At 43.0% G+C, this 18393-nt stretch overlaps 1 protein-coding gene across 1 annotated transcript in view; it reads left to right on the top strand.

The window, feature by feature from the left end:
• The first annotated feature begins 1765 nt into the window (after nt 1-1765).
• The window catches only part of LOC126272482 (trypsin-1-like), an 80708-nt gene continuing 64080 nt past the window's right edge, over nt 1766-18393 (top strand). Inside the window, exon 1 of the mRNA XM_049975402.1 lies at nt 1766-1811. Within this exon, the coding sequence (XP_049831359.1) occupies nt 1766-1811 (46 nt within the window). The remainder of the gene's footprint in view (nt 1812-18393) is intronic.

The following is an 18393-nucleotide window of genomic DNA, read 5'->3' as shown; positions in this document are numbered from 1 at the left end:
AGTGGTGTATGTGAATACTGTCTGAAAAATTTGTCACCATTACAGTTAGTAGTAAATTCAAACGTCATGCTTCATGTAGCATTTTTAAAGCATAAACAGGGAAAACGCAGTAAGCGATAATCTTCTTTCGTTTCATTTGTGGGGGTTGTCAAAGTGAAACAGTTTCGTAAAGATTCGAAATTATGTCCAAATTTTTTTGAAAGTCTCTATCACGTACAAACACTGGAGGACTGAAGTATGGGTATTCTCGAGTCATGGGATACACTTATTTTACACTCACGCACAAAAGCTGTTTGATCGGTATGTGTTTCATGCCCCCACAGTGATTCTTCGCAGATTGTAAATGATATGTTTGGTTGAAGTCCACTGGTTTCGGAGGAGATGTGAAAACATAGATACATATGTACACACAAACTTAAATTCCTTTATATTACTCATATGGATACTGCTGACTTAAGCAGTCTCTAAAATCTGCAGTGTTTCATACAGTCGACTTAAGCAGTCTCTAAAATCTTATGTGCATGATTTTTAAAGTCTTAAGCACGCACGTAGAAGACGTAGTAAGCCATGTACCACACGTAGGTGACCTGCTTTGCGGTCAAACAAGCGCGGTCTTGCGGTCGTAATACATCTTCTAGCGGAACTGCTGAAGGCGCTGTAAAGGTTATAATGGGCCAGTCGAATACAATCCTACGACCAAGTTTCCTTAAAATAGGCGCACCATAAACGGTGTGCTATGGTGTCCTGCTCTAAGCACTATGGGACTTAACATCTGAGGTCATCAGTCCCCTAGAACTTAGAACTACTTAAACCTAACTAACGTAAGGACATCACACACATCCATGCTCGAGGCAGGATTCGAACATGCGACCGTAGCAGCAGCACGATTCCGGACTGAAGCGCCTAGAACCGCTCGGCCACAACGGTCGGATGGTGTCTTGCAGAGTGCACGTTATGTAAGATTGGTTCTGTGCCATTCCGATTCCAAGTAGGTTGGCTCGCGTCGCTACTTTGCCTTTGACAATGTCATACTATTTTGACATAGCGTCAGAGGCCAGAAAAGTCTGATGTAATTAGCCACACGAGTGCAGATTTCGTCCTAAACTGGCCATTTTAATAATCACAGAAACTCAGTGAACAACTTGTCTCACTAGTAAGCTCAGAATGAGACAATGCTAAGTTTGCAATAAGTACTTGCTGCGAAGGGCAAAAGTCTCACGTTCGAGTCCCAATCCGGGGTACATTTTAATCTGCCAGACAGTTCCAATACCAAGAATACTTACGACACTTCCATGCTGGAAATGAAGACGAGATAAGAAAAATTTCAAATAGTTTAAACCTTCTAGCCAATTTAAATACAGCTATTTAGATTGTTAAGGAAAATATCTTCTTTGTTGTATTGTCACAGCATATGACGCTACTACTCTAGCAGAATTTCAGTTGTGAGACCAGCATGAATAGCTGCTGCTACAAGGAAATGAATATACAGGGAGAATGGAAACAAGAAGTCCTGTGTCCAGACTAATTTTTCAATGAGCAGTATAAAGGTGGAAGACAGAGTAATTAGTAGATAAGTTGCACCAGCTTACAAGAGATAATATAAACCATGACATGAATTACAGAGTGTAGAAGTGGTGTGTCATCAGAAAGATATGAAGTTACGCAGAAGATAAGGTTGCCACCGGTAATTCTGAAACTGCAGCAAAACTTAGTATATAAAACGGGAATACAGATGATGTCTTGTCAGAGCGAAGTGTTGACGAAAATGAAGAGCTTCCTGATTTGTATTTTCTTGGGAGCGACGGCCTCAGGTAAGTGGGTTTTACGGTCGATTTTCTGCTTTAGAATAAGGTTTACCCCACACAAACGCTCAATTTTTGTTGATGAAGTTCTTAGCTTGGCTTCTAAACAGATGAAACAAGTTACATGAAAAACTGAACACAAAAAATCAGTAAATTAGGCAGCATTATTCGAAAAGCATCTTTACTTATTTTCTTTATTGATAGGTTTTAAGGTGCTCAAATGACCCAATGTAGTATTCTCATTCTCAAAATTCCTTGATATTCGTTATAGCCTCAACGAAGGAGGTAAAACTTGAATGTTTGTTATTCCCGGAGCAACCTCAGATGTACTTTAAGTGGTTGGAGGTCTTTATCAAAGTGCTAGTAATGTTGTGTGTTGTTGTTCATGAAGATTTTTTTTTTCATAATCTTCATGTCGGGGAGTCTGAGAGGGATATAATAGACAAATTACCAGCGTAAGACATTTTCAGTGTTTGTTTACATTACGTAGCAGTCAACGAGGCAGTACTTTTCTAAATATGTTGATGAATGATTGACTTGAGAGATACGATATCGTAGTGTGAGATCAATCTGAGTTTATGCCTGCCTGTTGGTTAAGTACGATTGGGTATGTAAACTATACGGTCACTGCCGGTGTTGGGGAAACCATTGTGCGCCGCCTGAGGACTTGCACGCACCGACAGCGCTACTGACGCAAATACTTGAAGTACCGCTGCCGGAAACCGACATCTGAGCCCGTGGAATTGGTGGTGTTGGCAGGCGTATGCACTTACTGAGTGCTTAAGGAAGGGATTCGAACTCCTAGAGTGTCAGCATAGCGTGGAACTTAGGTAGTATAAGGGGCAGTCAAATGAAAACGATACGGAAGGAAAAGGGGTAAGTAAACTGTTAACTGTTTTAAAAATTATCGCCCGACCACATGTTGCCAAGGCTGCTTTGAATACGCTGCTGAACTTTCGCTACTGAACATCCTTCTTATCGTCCCGATCTCTCCGCGTGTGATTTACATACTTTTAGAGCCCTAAAGAGAGGCCGTCAATTTGTTTCGAACGACGAAGTGCACGACTGGGTACAATTAGGCAACAGCAGATTTTTTCCGTGAAGGCAATGATCCACTTGTGTATTGTGTACTGCTCCGGGGACACAGAAACGACGGAGAGGCTTCGTCCCGCCATAGCTCTCAGTGGTTCACAACCCCACAACAAGCCACAGCAGCCCACCCAACCCACAACCGCCCCAGAACCCAAGGTTATTGTGCGGTTGGACCCCAAGTGGACCCTCCCGGGAACGCCTCGTACCAGACGAGTGTAACCCCAAATGTTTGCGTGGTAGTGTAATTATTGTGTACACATACGTGGAGACAGTGTCTGCGCAGCAATCGCTGACATAGTGTAACCGAGGCGGAATAACGGGAACCAGCCCACATTCGCCGAGGCGGATGGAAAACCGCCTTAATAACCATCCATAGGCTGCCTGGCACACCGGACCTCGACACGAATCTGCCGGGCGGATTCGTGCAGGGGGCCAGCACGCCTTCCCGCTCGGGAGGCAGTGGGTTAGACAACGCGGCTAGCCAGGCGATGACCCACTTATCTCACAATGGGACAAACGTGTTAACAGTTTCAGAGATTACTCTTGAAATAATAAAGTGTTCAGTTACAATTTTCACCTGCTTCGTTTCATTTGACTACCCCGTATACAGAACAACACAAAAATCTACTTTGAAAAGCAGTAACCGTTGACTATCTAAGGTAATTACAATGAAGAATGCAAGTAAAGCTCGCAAAAGCGCATATTGGAAATGTTCATTGTAACGCTGCTGTTAGTAAATAACTTGTCACTATCACTGTCGCATTAGTTAAAGTAGAACTGGAGAAAACTCTAACATTTGGAACTTGTTGACTCAAACTGTGAAGTAATATTACAATTTATGATACCTGAAAAGGCATGTATCAAGACCACAGAGGAGCCGATGGCGACAGAGACGAGAAATGGTATGTCACAACATTTGAAACGTCTTGAAACGCGATGGTGTTTATTATGATACTGGATGTGATGGAGACAGTAATAACGCAGTTCTACATTATGTTGGTTATCGACGCTGAGTACGCATCTGATGTGTTTGGTGTTGTTACTCCAGTGTTCAAATGGTTCAGATGGCTCTGAACACTATAGGACATAACATCTGAGGCCATCGGTCCCCTAGAACTTAGAACTACTTAAACCTAACTAACCTAAGGGCATCACACACACCCATGCTCAAGGCAGGATTCGAACCTGCGTCCGTAGCGGTCGCGCGGTTCCGAACTGAAGCGCCTAGCACCACTCGCCCACCGCGGCTGGCTACTGCAGTGACATCTATGACTGCACCGTAGCGCACAGCGTTTCGGGGCCAGGAATCAGACGGCGTTCAGCTTGCGGCCGAAAGGCGGTGTCACCACCGCCGCAATACAGCGCAGGCTTAACCACCCCCGAGCCGCTTTAATGGTAACACCGGCCGCCGTACACAGGGAAAATAGCTCCCTACCGACTACAGGCGAATCACGCCATACTACTCTACAGCTGGCTCACCGGGGGTCTGTGCACTCCTGCATGCCCCGACTAGCTAAAAGCGCACGCTCCGCCACGAACAGTACTGCGCACTTAGACGCAGCGCTCGTAACTGCAGACATATCCAGAGTCGAAGTGACAGATATGTATGATAGTGATACGGACTGAGTGTACAATTCCGGCTGACAGTGTTCCTTTTCAGATCTTGCGTGAACTTCAGTTGAGAGATTAAACTTGTTTTTTCCACTAACGCTTCCAGTCTTTGCTGTTCTGCGCTTCCCGGGTACAAGTTACCAGGCCTGGTGGGTATAAGAGGCGTGGACACCCTACGATGTTGAGGGATCACTTCGAAGAAAGATGAGATGACGCGTACTCTTGTGATACAGCGTTATCAGTACCTGAAAATGATTCAATGCCTCCTGTAGCTGTCGCTTTCTGTTATTCTTTGCATGTTTGCGAATGTTTGGTCTTAAACCACTGTTAAGTGTCCTGTTATACAGGCTATATAAATCTCCGGCATCCGCAGTCAGTTAAGTGTTACACATAGTAAGACGTTACACCTTACTTCACACACAATTACCAATAGCACATTACACTGAGGTCACAAAGGTCATGGGATACCTCCTGATCTGCTTTTTCCCGACATACCTCGGTAACTACATCTACATCTACATTTATACTCCGCAAGCCACCCAACGGTGTGTGGCGGAGGGCACTTTACCTCCCTTTTCTGTTCCAGTTTCCAGTTGCGTATGGTTCGCGGAAAGAACGACTGAAAGCCTCCGTGCGTGCTCGAATCTCTCTATTTTTACATTCGTGTTCTCGGGAGGTATAAGTAGGGGGGAAGCAATATATTCGATACTTCATCCAGAAACGCACCCTCTAGAAACCTGGCGAGCAAGCTACACCGCGATGCAGAGCGCTTCTCTTGCAGAGTCTTCCACTTGAGTTTCTAAACATCTCTGTAACGCTATCACGGTTACCAAATAACCCTGTGACGAAACGCGCCGCTCTTCTTCGGATCTTCTCTATCTCCTCCGTCAACCCGATCTGGTACGGATCCCACACTGACGAGCAATACTCAAGTATAGGTCGAAGGAGTGTTTTGTAAGCCACCTCCTTTGTTGATGGACTACATCTTCTAAGGACGCTCCCAATGAATCTCAACCTTGCACCCGCCTTACCAACAATTAATTGTATATGATCATTCCACTTCAAATCGTTCCGCACGCATACTCCCAGATACTTCACAGAAGTAACTGCTACCAGTGTTTGTTCCGCTATCATATAATCATACAATAAAGGATCATTCTTTCTATGTATTCGCAATACTCTCTGCGCCAAGTGTCTATCCGCTGCAGATCTTCCTGTATTTCTCTACAATTTTCTAATGCTGCAACTTCTCTGTATACTACAGCATCATCTGCGAAAAGCCGCATGGAACTTCCGACACTACCTACTAGGTCACTTATGATGTGGGATGTGGGATGCGCTCAAAAAGTCGTTGGAAGTCACCTACATAAATAATAAATCATGCTGCCTCAACAGTCGTTTATAAATGCGAAACTGTTGCTTGTGCAAGATTTTTTGCTCGAACTGAATTCTCTATTATTCTCTATTATTCGATGATACCACCACCAGCTTCCACAGTGCCTGCTTGACAAGTTTCATCCAAGGCTTCGTGGTGTCTGCGCCACACTCTAACCCTAGCAACTGAAATCTGGACCCATATGACCAGGCCACGGTTTTCCAGTCTAGGGCCAACCCGATATGGTTACAAGCCCAAGGAAGGCGATGCACTCGTGCCGGTCATATGCTACCATAGCCCAATAATGCCAACATTCACCGCGCTGTCATAACGGATACGATCTTCGTACGTCCTACATTGATTTCTGCGGTTATTTCACGCAATGCTGCTTGTCTGTTCACACTAAGAACTCTACGTAAACGCCACTGTTCTCGGTCGTTAAGCGTAGGCTGTCGGGCACTGCGTTGTCTATGGTGAATTGTAACGCCTTAAATTTGGTATACTCGGCGCGCTCATGAGACTGTGGATTTCCGAAATGGAATGTTCGATGCGTGTAGCTCCTACTACCAATCCGCGTTCCAAATCTGTTAATTCAGTCCGTGTGGTTATTCTCACGTTGGAAATCTTTTCACATGTATCACCTGAGTACAAATACAGCTACACCAATGTACTGCTCTTTTATTCCTTATGTATGCGGTACTACCGCCATCTGCATGTATCCATATCGCTATCCCGTGACTCTGTGTCACTTGTATGGCGTACAAGTCTCTGTGTCTGTGCATATTTAAATATCGCCCACCGCGACTGCTCTTATGAATGCAGGTGGCATAGTCATCATAACTGTAGCTCCTTAGTACGGTTGCACGTCACAGTTTTCATAGTTAAATACTAGGACTTGCTGAAACATAATGCCTCCAAATTTTTTAAGTTAATACTGTTAAACAAATGCTATTAATATTCCATATATTTATTCTACATGTCTATACAGTTTTTTTTTTTCAGTACAGTCACTCAGGTGACGAACAAATTTCTCGTAACGAGTGACCAGTTTGTTGATACCGTCACTATAGAATGTCTGACTTTGTTGTCGGAGCCACAACCTCACCTCACCTCTGTTTGCACCTCTTCAGCACTACGAAATTGAAGTGTTTTGTAAGCCACCTCCTTTGTTGATGGACTATATCTTCTAAGGACTCTCCCAATGAATCTCAACCTTGCACCCGCCTTACCAACAATTAATTGTATATTATCATTCCACTTCAAATCGTTCCGCACGCATACTCCCATATGTTGAAGCGGCCTGTGTGTTTTGGACTCGACATGCTGCTGGAGAGGGTACTGCATGTGTGGTCGAACTCTTCGAAACCGGAACACGATTACAGCACGCTACTTGTCACACAGTGACGTAGTCACGTTACACACGTCCATGCTACACGCTACAATTCGCAGACCTCTAGCAGCAGAGGGCTGTAGATACGTGGACATGAAGAACAAAGCTGTAGAGGCATTACTTTTCGCCGGCCAGAGTGGCCGAGCGGTTCTAGGCGCTACAGTCTGGAACCGCGCGACTGCTACGGTCGCAGGTTCGAATCCTACCTCGGGCGTGGATGTGTGTGATGTCCTTAGGTTAGTTAGGTTTAAGTAGTTCTAAGTTCTAAGGGACTGATGACCTCACTGGACTCGCATTCGGGAGGACGACGCTTCAATCCCGCGTCCGGCCATCCTGATTTAGGTTTTCCGTGATTTCCCTAAATCGCTCCAGGCAAATACCGGAATGGTTCCTTTCAAAGGGCACTGACGACTTCCTTCCCCGTCCTTCCCTAATCCGATGAGACCGATGACCTCGCTGTCTGGTCTCCTTCCCCAAAAACAACAACAACTGATGATCTCAGAAGTTAAGTCCTATAGTGCTCAGACCCATTTGACCCATTACTTTTCAGCATGCTATTGTATATTACACGTATCATCGCACTAAATTTAATGTCGGCTTGGGGCTACTGATAAATTGTTATCAGGATCTTGTGTTAAAGTACACGCAGATATCAAGAAGACGTACAAATACGAAGCACTCAGGTGTTCTGGTTCATGTGTACTGAAGAGTGATAAGATAGATTCAGTAAGATTGCCAGACAACAAAAGTGAAGTACACAAAAAGCATGGTCGGATATTAATGTAACTTCGTAGATGCACACAACATCGGCGGGTATGTAAATAATTTAAGAGAAAATTCCCTATGACAGGCCGAACGACGACTAGGACGCATTAGGGTTGTTCGTGTTTAACGTTGTTACCAGACATGGTGGTGTGTATATGACGTGAAGAGCATCACAGGTGGAGCGACCACTGCGGAGGAGGCCGTCAGTGTGGTCAGGCCCGGGGAAGGGTCTCGCTGTGGGTCTCCGTGCGGCCGTCTGGTATAATAGTGCAATATCCAGATGCGTGGCTCATTCGTAAACGACAGTGACCTGATGTTGGACGGAATGGCAACGTAAGATCGAGCAAGCTCGTTATCAAGTTTCCTCTCCACCACGTCTGACCACCACAAAGGAGCACCACCGTGTTGTGCACCAGGCACATCGTAAACCCTATAAAGCTGCCCAGGCCATCAGAGACCCCTTGCAACATTTTGAGACACCGAATTTTCTCATTGAAGTGGATCTGTTTTAATTGTTAAAGACCATTCAAAAGCAAATATCGCACAAAATATTTTTTTATTCAAGACACCCGGTTTCAACAGTGTTGAATTTTATTCACTTGACTCCTTTTGCACGAGGTTCAGAGTAAAGTGAACATGTGTTATTCCAAGATTTGTTCAAGACTGAAGATTACGGCTATGACTATTGAATCCGTATATTGTGCAATATTGGCTTTTAAATGGTTTCAACAATTTTGTGTCACCATTAGCCGGAGACTGACACCAGCCAGGCCAGGGAATTACTGTCCTAATCGTAGTAAGATGCCGTTAATACCGCAGCACAAAAGGGTGCGATTCGAGAGGTACAATAACAGGAAGCATGGACTGCTATCGAATAGCATCACATTGGCTTCGACGATGAATCACAGTTCTGCACTAGCAAGCTGACCGTCGTCAGTGGGTGTCGGGTATGGCGGCGACCTTCAGAGAGCTCCTTTTCTTTCAGTTTCGGATATGCGCAGGGACATTACTCACAGCATGGTGTGAAGAGCCATCCAGTATGACTTCAGGTCACGCCTGTTAATGACAGCGGGAACTCTGACGGCACGGAAGTACGGCAGGACATCGTGCATTCTCATGTGGAACCTCGCACGCGGTTGTGGTGAGGTACACTTATTCAACAGGACAACAGTTGTCTATGTTGTGGTCTCTATGTCAGCTCTATGAAGTGTCTGCGTGATGCAGAGGTATTTTCAAGGCCAGCAAGATCCCAAGATCTGTTCCTGACCGAACATAGGTAGGACCTGCTCGGTCAACTCAATCCCATTCCCACCATCCCATATATATCAAGGATACTTAATACAGCTGTGGGCCAGCTTGCCTGAGGAGAGGATACAATAACTACAGGGGATAGGCTAAATAATGTGAACACCTGCACGTACTTGGGAATGGTTTATTAATACCGCGTTGGAGCCCCATTAGCCCGTAATAAAGCTGCGGTTCCTCTTGGAACTGTGGCTTATAGTGATTGTATAGTCTCCAGTGGAATGTAATGCCACTCTTCGATCAGAGCCTCTTCTAACTCCCGTAGTGACGAGGGAGGCGGAAATCTGCTCCGGAACCTGCATTCCAATACCGCCCACAAACGTTCGATAATTTCAAGTTCGTGAACTGTGCTGGCCAGCGAAGACACTGCAGTTCAGTTGCATGCTCCTCATACCATGGCTGTACTGTCCTTCTTGTGTAAATGAGTGCATTATCGTCCTGAGATATGGCGTCATTGTTGGGGAATAGCATTTGAGTAAGGGGGTGCACCTGATCACTTAAAATGTTCACATAATCTTTGGCTTTAATACGGGCTTTGAGAGTAATGATGGGACCAGAAGAATACTATGATACTGCTGCCCACACCTTTACAATTCCACCTCCATGCTCAACCGTTAGAATCAAGCAACCAGGATTGCAGTTTTTCTTTTTTTTTGCGTTCTCCAGCCGTAAACCCAGCCCAATGTTGGAAATAACGAAACCGTTGACTCATCGGGCTATAAGACGTGTTTACACTGATCAGCCGTCCGGGTTTCATGCTTCTGACACCATGTTTTAGACTTCCTTGCGTTGGTTGTCGTCACTAACAGTTTCAGTATTTCTGTTCGTCTATAAATAAAGGTCCCGAATATGGCTTTGAGCTCTGCAGCTGCTTTAGCCACCGTAGTTTTATGTTGTTTTCACACAATTCGAGTTAGTGTACGACGATCTCTGTCATTCAGTTTTGATTTGCGCCCACCATTATCTTTACACGATGATGTCTTCCCATGTTTTGTGTAGGCCTGTTGAAACAGTTGCTCTTGAAACATTCAGTCTGTTTTGGTTACTGATACATCAGCTAATCGGGCTCCCACAATCTGTCCTCTTAGGAACTCTTTTAGGTCTTTCATTGCACGTCCAGCTCGTCCTCTGAATGCAAATACGACGTGTGCGCTACTCGTAAACAACCTGTACTGATGGCTAGACAGTACTGAACACGCACAGTCGAGCAAGACACGAGCCTTGCTTGTTGTGCTCACCATCAAACAAAACCATCCCGTTATTACCGCTGTTCACATTACTTTGCCTGCCCCTATACATGGCATCCTTCTCAACCGATTCAGTGCATGCATCCAGACCACAGGTGCAACGCGATCTCATACTACCAAGTTCATCACAAATTTGACTTGATTTTGTAATCACTAAAATTACGTCACATGTCGTCTCAAATCGTGAAGATTCATTTCCTCCTATTCTAGATACTTCCCTTTCCTTGACAGGCAGTGTGTATACAGGTGCTTCAGTTTAATGTCAGGCAGTGTATTTGAAATACAATGTTCATTGTACAGCCACGTGATCCCTCCTTAAGGAACGTTACACAAATGAGAATCATACATCATAAAAAATTCTTTCCATGTAGTTAACAAAATTAAAATAGATCCCCGGTAGCGGGATTTACATTCACTCGACGTATCAAACCCTTATAAAAATATTACGCCACGGAGACTATATACAGCATCACAACGTATCTCCTTAAGTATAAAAGAAACGCCTAGATAAGTTTATGAATAGTATATCTCCTAGAGTTGATCACACGACTATTCCTAGTTCTAGAACGGAATTTGTACCCAAGAGGATGGAGTGGCATTGGGTTTTGCCTCGCGGGCGCCTTAGGTGACATTTTTATTAATAATTTACTTGAAAAGATTTTTGCAGGTTCACTGGAAAACCGAGAAAATAGTTTATTATGACAAGCGTGTCGACGACATATTAATCTTATTTCATTGTACAAAAAATGAACATATTATTAAACATTCACATTTCAGTAGGTTGTGTCATCAGATTAAATTCGCAATGGAACCAGAGAAAATCAGAAAACATCAGATTTCCTTATCTCAAAATTTCGATTGTGAAATTTGAAGATATAGTCGATATATTTCGTAACTCCTCCACAACGTACATTATTATTCACAGATAGAACCGACACCACGAAGCACATAACATTGCATAAGCTTACACTATGATTCATAGATAGCTGAGTCTACCACTGGAAAAAAAAATTGACTACAAATTATGCGGAACATAGCTGTAAATGACGATTTCCCTGAGTAGATAGGTTACACGTTATTTAGAAAATCAATAAAATGCTACTTAATCCCGTTACTTTGATTAGGGGTACAGGGAAAAAGAAGGAAATGAAAATTTTTGTTTGTCCTTGTATAGGCACTTTTTCCGATAACATAGCTCGTTGCTTTAAGAATACGAAACTGAGAACCAGTCAGAGAAACTATAATACTTTGCAACGCCTGTTGAGACACACGCCACGTAAACCAGAGCTTTCCCGATAATACATTAAATTAACTGTGGAAATGATTTCAGTTTTATATTGATCAAAGAGGAAAGAAGGTTCACAGAACACACGGCGATAAGCGACAATAGCTGTTCCATTTTGTTGCACATTTAAAAGGCTCCAAGCACAAAGAGTTTAGTGTTAGTGAATCGTTCCACGATCTGCATGAACTACACAAAGGTAAAGTAACGGACGTGGTGGAGGGAATAGGAAGTTTTCTTCAAGTAAGGATCTAAGTGAAGTAGCTCAATGGTTAGCACACTGGACTCGAATTTGGGGGAGGGGGGATGATGGTTCATATCCTCGTCCGCCGGCAGCTCCAGATTTAGGCTTCCAATGACTTCCTCATTTCGCTCCAGGCAAATGCCGGAATGGAGATGGTGCTGTCAAGATAAATGACGATGGAGATTAGATGATACGAAATGCTTTAGAAGCACATAGGAGGAAGTGAAGACGGTGAGCGACCTGACGCAGCTGAACATCGATCTTGAAAGAAAAAACTAGAAAAAAAATCAAAAACTATAGACAAATGGAGGAAAAGTAGATCTATAGATCGAAAAATAAATGTATTAATATGAAGAAGAAGCATGGAAGCTCGAACACTGTCGGTGAAGTTATTATACACATTTACAAGTCTTGGGAAGATATTAATAACGGGAAAATTATAAAAATGTGTTAAACCAGCTGACTTCTTGTTTTGAAGTTGTCAGGTATGTGGAACGTGATGTAAAATGAGACGTTATATATTAACTTAGTGGTTGTTAGCACAACCTGAACTGTAGAAAAGTGAATATTTAAAAAAAAACTTTTAAAAACCTTAAACTTTCACTGTGACTCCACCGCGACATTCCAGGTGAATTGGCCATCACCAGAAATTATTTATTTATTTATGCATTTATTTTACCTGGCAAGATTAGGGCCTTCAGGCCCTCTCTTACACCTAACCAGGCATACTCAGATTGAACGAGTTACAGTTTCTAAATAACATTAAGGACATTTAACGTATTATGCAGTATTGATGTTAAACAAAAAAAAATTGAGATTATAACAGTAGTACAATGATAATTATAACAATAAAAATCAGACATGTCATACCATCACCAGCTTTTACATGCTAAATTCCATTTGAAGGGGATTGTATGTTCCCGTCATTTTCAGATGCGAATTATTCTCCGATTTTCTCACAACTTAATCATAGGATAGATGACGTATTTCCTCCATACTGATTCTTACAGCACCCAAGTGCGCTGTTTCTTTGATAGTGAATTTTGTTCTCACCAATCTGGCAACGTTGCTTAATAGCAAGGAAATATTCTCTTGAAAACGTCAACTGCATAACTTTCTGCTCACCACCATGAGCAGCAGATCAAGAAATTTAATTCGGCACTTCTTCACAGGCACTGAAACGCCAGGAGATATTCATTGACATTCGAAACCAAAATTTCAGTAGTACTGTTTTACAAACAATATTTTTAGTCATCAGACTGCTTTGAAGTGGCCCGTGGCGAAAATATCGCCTGCACTAGCCTCTTCGTCTCATGGTAACTCTTACACCCTATGTCCTCAATTATTTGTTGGATATATTCCAGTCGCTTCATTCCTCTATAGTTTTTCACCTCTATTGATCCCTCTAAAATTAAACTAAACTCAGCCCGAACAGGCCTTGGAAGGTCCGACGGTATAGATCGGCCGTTGGCGTCACTGGTTGCAGATATGGAGGGGCATGTGGTCAGCACACCGCTCTCCCGCCCGTATGTCAGTTTATGAGACCGGAGCCGCTACTTCTCAATCAAGTAGCTCCTCAGTTTGCCTCACAGGCTGAATGCTGCTTTGCCAACAGCGCTCGGCAGACCGAATGGTCACCCATCCAAGTTCTAGCCCAAACGGACAGCGCTTAACTTCGTTGACAGATCCCTCTAGTACCTCGGAAGTTATTTTCTGATGTCTTAACATATGTCCTATTATCATGTCCCCTTCCCTTGTGGGTGTTTTTCGTGTCTTCCTTTTTTCGCTGATTCTTCGGAGAATCTCCACATTCAGTATCTTATCAGTTCACTTAACTTGCAACATCATTTTATAGTACCACAACTAAAATGCTTCAGTTCTCCTCCGGTTTCACCGTAGTCCTTGATTCACTGCCATACGATGCAGTGCTCCAAACATAAATTCCCAGAAATTTCTTCCTTAAATTGAGCCTATGTTCGATACTATAGTTCAATTCTTTTATCTTGGCGGTTCGCGCATGCCCGCCCAGACCCGGGAGATTGCTGCGTTGCCAGTTGTACGCGCCAAGGGAAGCAACGCCACAGTCCAGTTCGCAAACTTACCTTTAGGGGGGAGCGCGCAGTTTATGAAGTAAAGCCACCATGGCCGCATTAACCCTTTCGCTGCTATAGAGACGTGCTCCCCGCATTCCACGATGTGCGCGATTTTGTTATCATTGCACTGCTCGCCTGTGCAGACACACGGTGTTTTGACTGCTTTGACACACTTTATCATTCGGTTTCAGAGAAACTATTTGGCCCAGATATTTGATTTTTACACATCTTCTTGACTGATACCTTCCCCCCATAAATAGCTGCATTGAACATCGAAACAAAATTGTCATTGTGCACCATTAGATGTAGTAAACCATTTCACGAAATTTTGAAAAGTTTGCAGAGGTGAAAGTCCATAACGTGTACTTTCCATATGGTCGATTTTAGTTGCTACTAGAAATTTCAAAAAATTACATTCAAACGAATAAAAGTCACGAAATAAGACTTCGATATTATTTTTAAATAAAGAAAATTTTAAGCACCAAACAAGGTTTGAACTCGCAACTTATTAGCTAGCAGCCATACACTTTACCCATTACGCTAACGTTACTCATATTTTTGATGTTGCTCCCAGAAGTCCATAAAAATCAAGCAAAATACCGAAAAACACTGTTGGTATGATTATGAATTACTCACGTTTCGTCGAAGTACAATAGGAAAGAAATAGTTGCCGCTGTTCCTTATTGCGAAAAAGCAAAGTGAGAATGATACAAACACCTTTCCTTGCTATCGCCTGAATTAGGAGGCTTATTTCTTGTTTGGTTTAATTAATTAATAGAACATGAAGCAATTGGTATAAAGAATGCTTTTTCCAAACTTTCTATAAAAGAAAGTCTGCTATCAAGACATTGCTTTTGTTCAGCTAGTTTATTTATTACTGAACGTTTCTAAAACTGAAGACACTCGTCCGTGCTATGCACTGCAGTCGAGCTCTGGCAACGTCGTTCCCTGTTCGTTGGCTGACTGTGTTTTATGACGTCAGATGCGCAGAACGAACCTAAACTTGGCCGCCGTCATAAATGACGCACACTTTAGTAGACTTCTTTTGGTCAGGAATTCCCTCTTTGCCTGAGCTAGTGCTAGTGTGCTTTTATGTGCTATCTACGTTTGTTATGTGTTATTTTGCTACCAACGTGGAACTTCGTTTACTTCCTGGCCACCACATTTGATGTTCAGTTTATCGCTAATCTTATTTGTACAATTTGTCATTACTATCTTCTTTCTTCTGTTTACTCCCAGTCCATATTCTTCACTCACCAGCAATGTTACCAGCGAATTTTATAATAAAGGGTTTATTCAACTTCCTTGTACCTATTTTTTTCCAATTTATGTGACTGCCCCTTTTAGTAAAGCCAATTATCTTCGACTGAACTGCCTACTACGGTATTCACTGTCTCAGTATTTACATATGTATCCACATCATTCCACAGTACCTCTGTATCTTATTTCTTTGCACAGTGACGGTTCCCTGACATTCTGTTAAAATACAGTCTCTTCTTCGTCATTACTGTTCTGATGCGAGTCCCTGTGTATTCCTTACAGTCCGTATCTGTTTTCGGAATTTGTGTTCACGGCCTTTTTCTGGTACATCAGCGCGTCTTGTGTGTATTCGCTATTATTAGCTGAAATTTTTGGACAACCCATAGTTTTCCACTATCATTGCTACTGCAAAGCTCTTATTCTCCCGTTACTCCTTATGCTATTCCTTCGTCTATTACCACATTTCAGACCCCCTTATTTATTAGATTACCTACTTTTACACACTGACTTACTAGTAAAATATCCTTACATACTTCGTCTCTCTTTCTTCATCTTCTGTTGGACGTCGGTAAGTACACCAGAGCTCTTGCCGCTGGCGTTAGTTTGCGGATTCTGATGAAAATAACACTACCACTGAGCTGTTTGCGGTAACTCACTCTCCGTTTTACTGTTCTATTCATAACGAATCCTGCTCTTTTTATATTATTTGTTGCTGCTTTTTAATGTTATCCTATACTCGTCGTACACACGATAACATTAACACATTTACTGAGCAAACAGGGCGTTCCAGATAGAATTAAAAATAATGCTTTGAAACTCAGGCTCTTTCTGAAGGATCATCGTTAAACAAGGATATACAAAGTATTTGCTGTGTTAGAAATGAAATGTCTTAACAATATAAATTACCAGTGTACTACAGACATATCAGGGGTGACTCTCAGTATGTTGCTTGTTGCTCTAATACATCGCAGCCCCAGCTATATAGAGACAGATTCGAAGAAAGCTGACGATAACATCGCAGCCCAGCTATATAGAGACAGATTCGAAGAAAGCTGACGATATTATCTGCACGCTGTATAATGCTGACCAAAGAAGTCTAGTAGTATCAAATATGGGGTCTAATTTAAAAAAGAAATTCATGAATGGTTTTGTTTGAAAGTGAATAATTGATTATGGAAGAACTGGAAAAGAAGAGAACTGAAACGATGACATACGGTACTATAAGAAAATGTTGAAAATAAGTGGACTGATAAGGTAAGAAATGAGGGAATAATTTCCTTGATGCTCTAGGGAGATCTGCACAAGGTAACAGCAGAAGGGGAAGACAGAGATTGGAATACATCAAAGAATAGTGAGGACAATGGGTGGATGTAGCACTCTGAAGTGAAGGGGTTGGCACGGGAGAGGAAAGAGTGTTGGGCAGAAGATTGCTGGAGGAAAGCAAAGTTGCACCGTTCCGGCCTCAGACGAGTGGGACGGGAGCGAACGACCGCCATATCATCCTCAGTCAATGGCGTCACACTGAAGCGCTGTGGATTAACGTGGGGTCAGCACTCAGCTCTCCCGAACGTTGTCGGCTTTGAAGTCTTGGAGCCGCCACTCCTCATTCAAGTAGCTCTTCAAACAGTGTAACGAGGCTGAGGTGAACCCTTGCCAGGCGTCCCATCAAGAAATCAATCTCGTGGAGTACCAGGAATTCTAGTCGCGTCCTCTCGTGACTGAATGCCATGCTGACCGCTCAGATACCGAACGCACCACGGAAGAAACAGGAAAAATTTGCTCTAGGCTTTCAATTATGTCTCTACTGTTCGCGGTAAAGACCTCACATCAAAGTAAATAGCTGATCTGTAGGGCAGATTGGCAGCTCGTATCTCGATATTGAATCCTGCATTCGCCTAATCTCTAAGACGTTATCTCGCTTTTCTGTACTTCGATTTGGAACTCTAGTTTGATAGCGTGTTTTCTGTACGAGACTACCCTAGCTTTTCTCATCGGTGCTGGCGTGAGCTGAGTTTCGGTACTGTCATAACGTTCACCCCATACAGCATTTCCTGCTACCCATTTATCGTCGCTTTATTTTTCTATACTATACGCCATTCGCAGCTACGCCACAATACTTTCTACACATATCATGCATGACATGTAACGATTTTGTGCTGTAACATATATTTTAGTTTATTTACTAACAGAAAACTAAAGTGCATCCAAACACTGAACAACAAACAGCTGTTCAGCTGTTGTGTCAGAGTGATGGCTCCACTGTCTACAGAACGAATGAAATTGGGGGAAAAGAAGCACCTGTCTATTATTTTTCAAACTTTGTGGGGACTTTCAGTTTACAAACTTTTATTTGGTTTGGAAGCGATGTCGATTATTAACATCGGAATGAGATGTAGCCCGCATGGTCACGAAAACAGTCTTTCATTCGTATAGACGTGGAACAAAAAACCCTTTGAAGGTCATCTAGAAAGAATTTCTTGTCTACTTGGAACACTTTCTCAATTCATGAAAGTTGTCTTCCCGCAGCACCTCAGACATTATCTACGGATGATACATTAAGGGTGACACCACATCTGTCAGTGATTCTTGTATTCCTCACTGTATTTGTGGTGTGAACTGCAGTGTACGGTACAGCTGTAGCCTGCTACAATACGCCGTTTATTACCCTGTTCCCGGAGGGTATAGCAACAACTGTCAATCCTCTTGGAATTTCCCATGGCACCCGTCTACAGGAGGAGTTGGAGAGGTATGAGTCTGGAGAATCGCTGTTCCTGTGACTCTTCACCATGTCATGCAAGTCTCTGTAGTCCGTGGTATAGAGTCCGCGGTAAACGACATCCAGGAACTTGGGAACTCGACTCAGCTTTCATTAATGTTTCCAACGATTCCTCATGACCTTCTGTTTGTGACATCTTTCCAGATTTCAG

This window comes from Schistocerca gregaria, chromosome 1 (genome assembly GCF_023897955.1).
Source record: "Schistocerca gregaria isolate iqSchGreg1 chromosome 1, iqSchGreg1.2, whole genome shotgun sequence".
In the NCBI taxonomy this organism is placed as follows: Eukaryota; Metazoa; Arthropoda; class Insecta; order Orthoptera; family Acrididae; genus Schistocerca; species Schistocerca gregaria.
The sequence above is the reverse complement of the archived record's forward strand: the minus strand, read 5'-3'. Positions and strand labels throughout refer to the sequence as shown.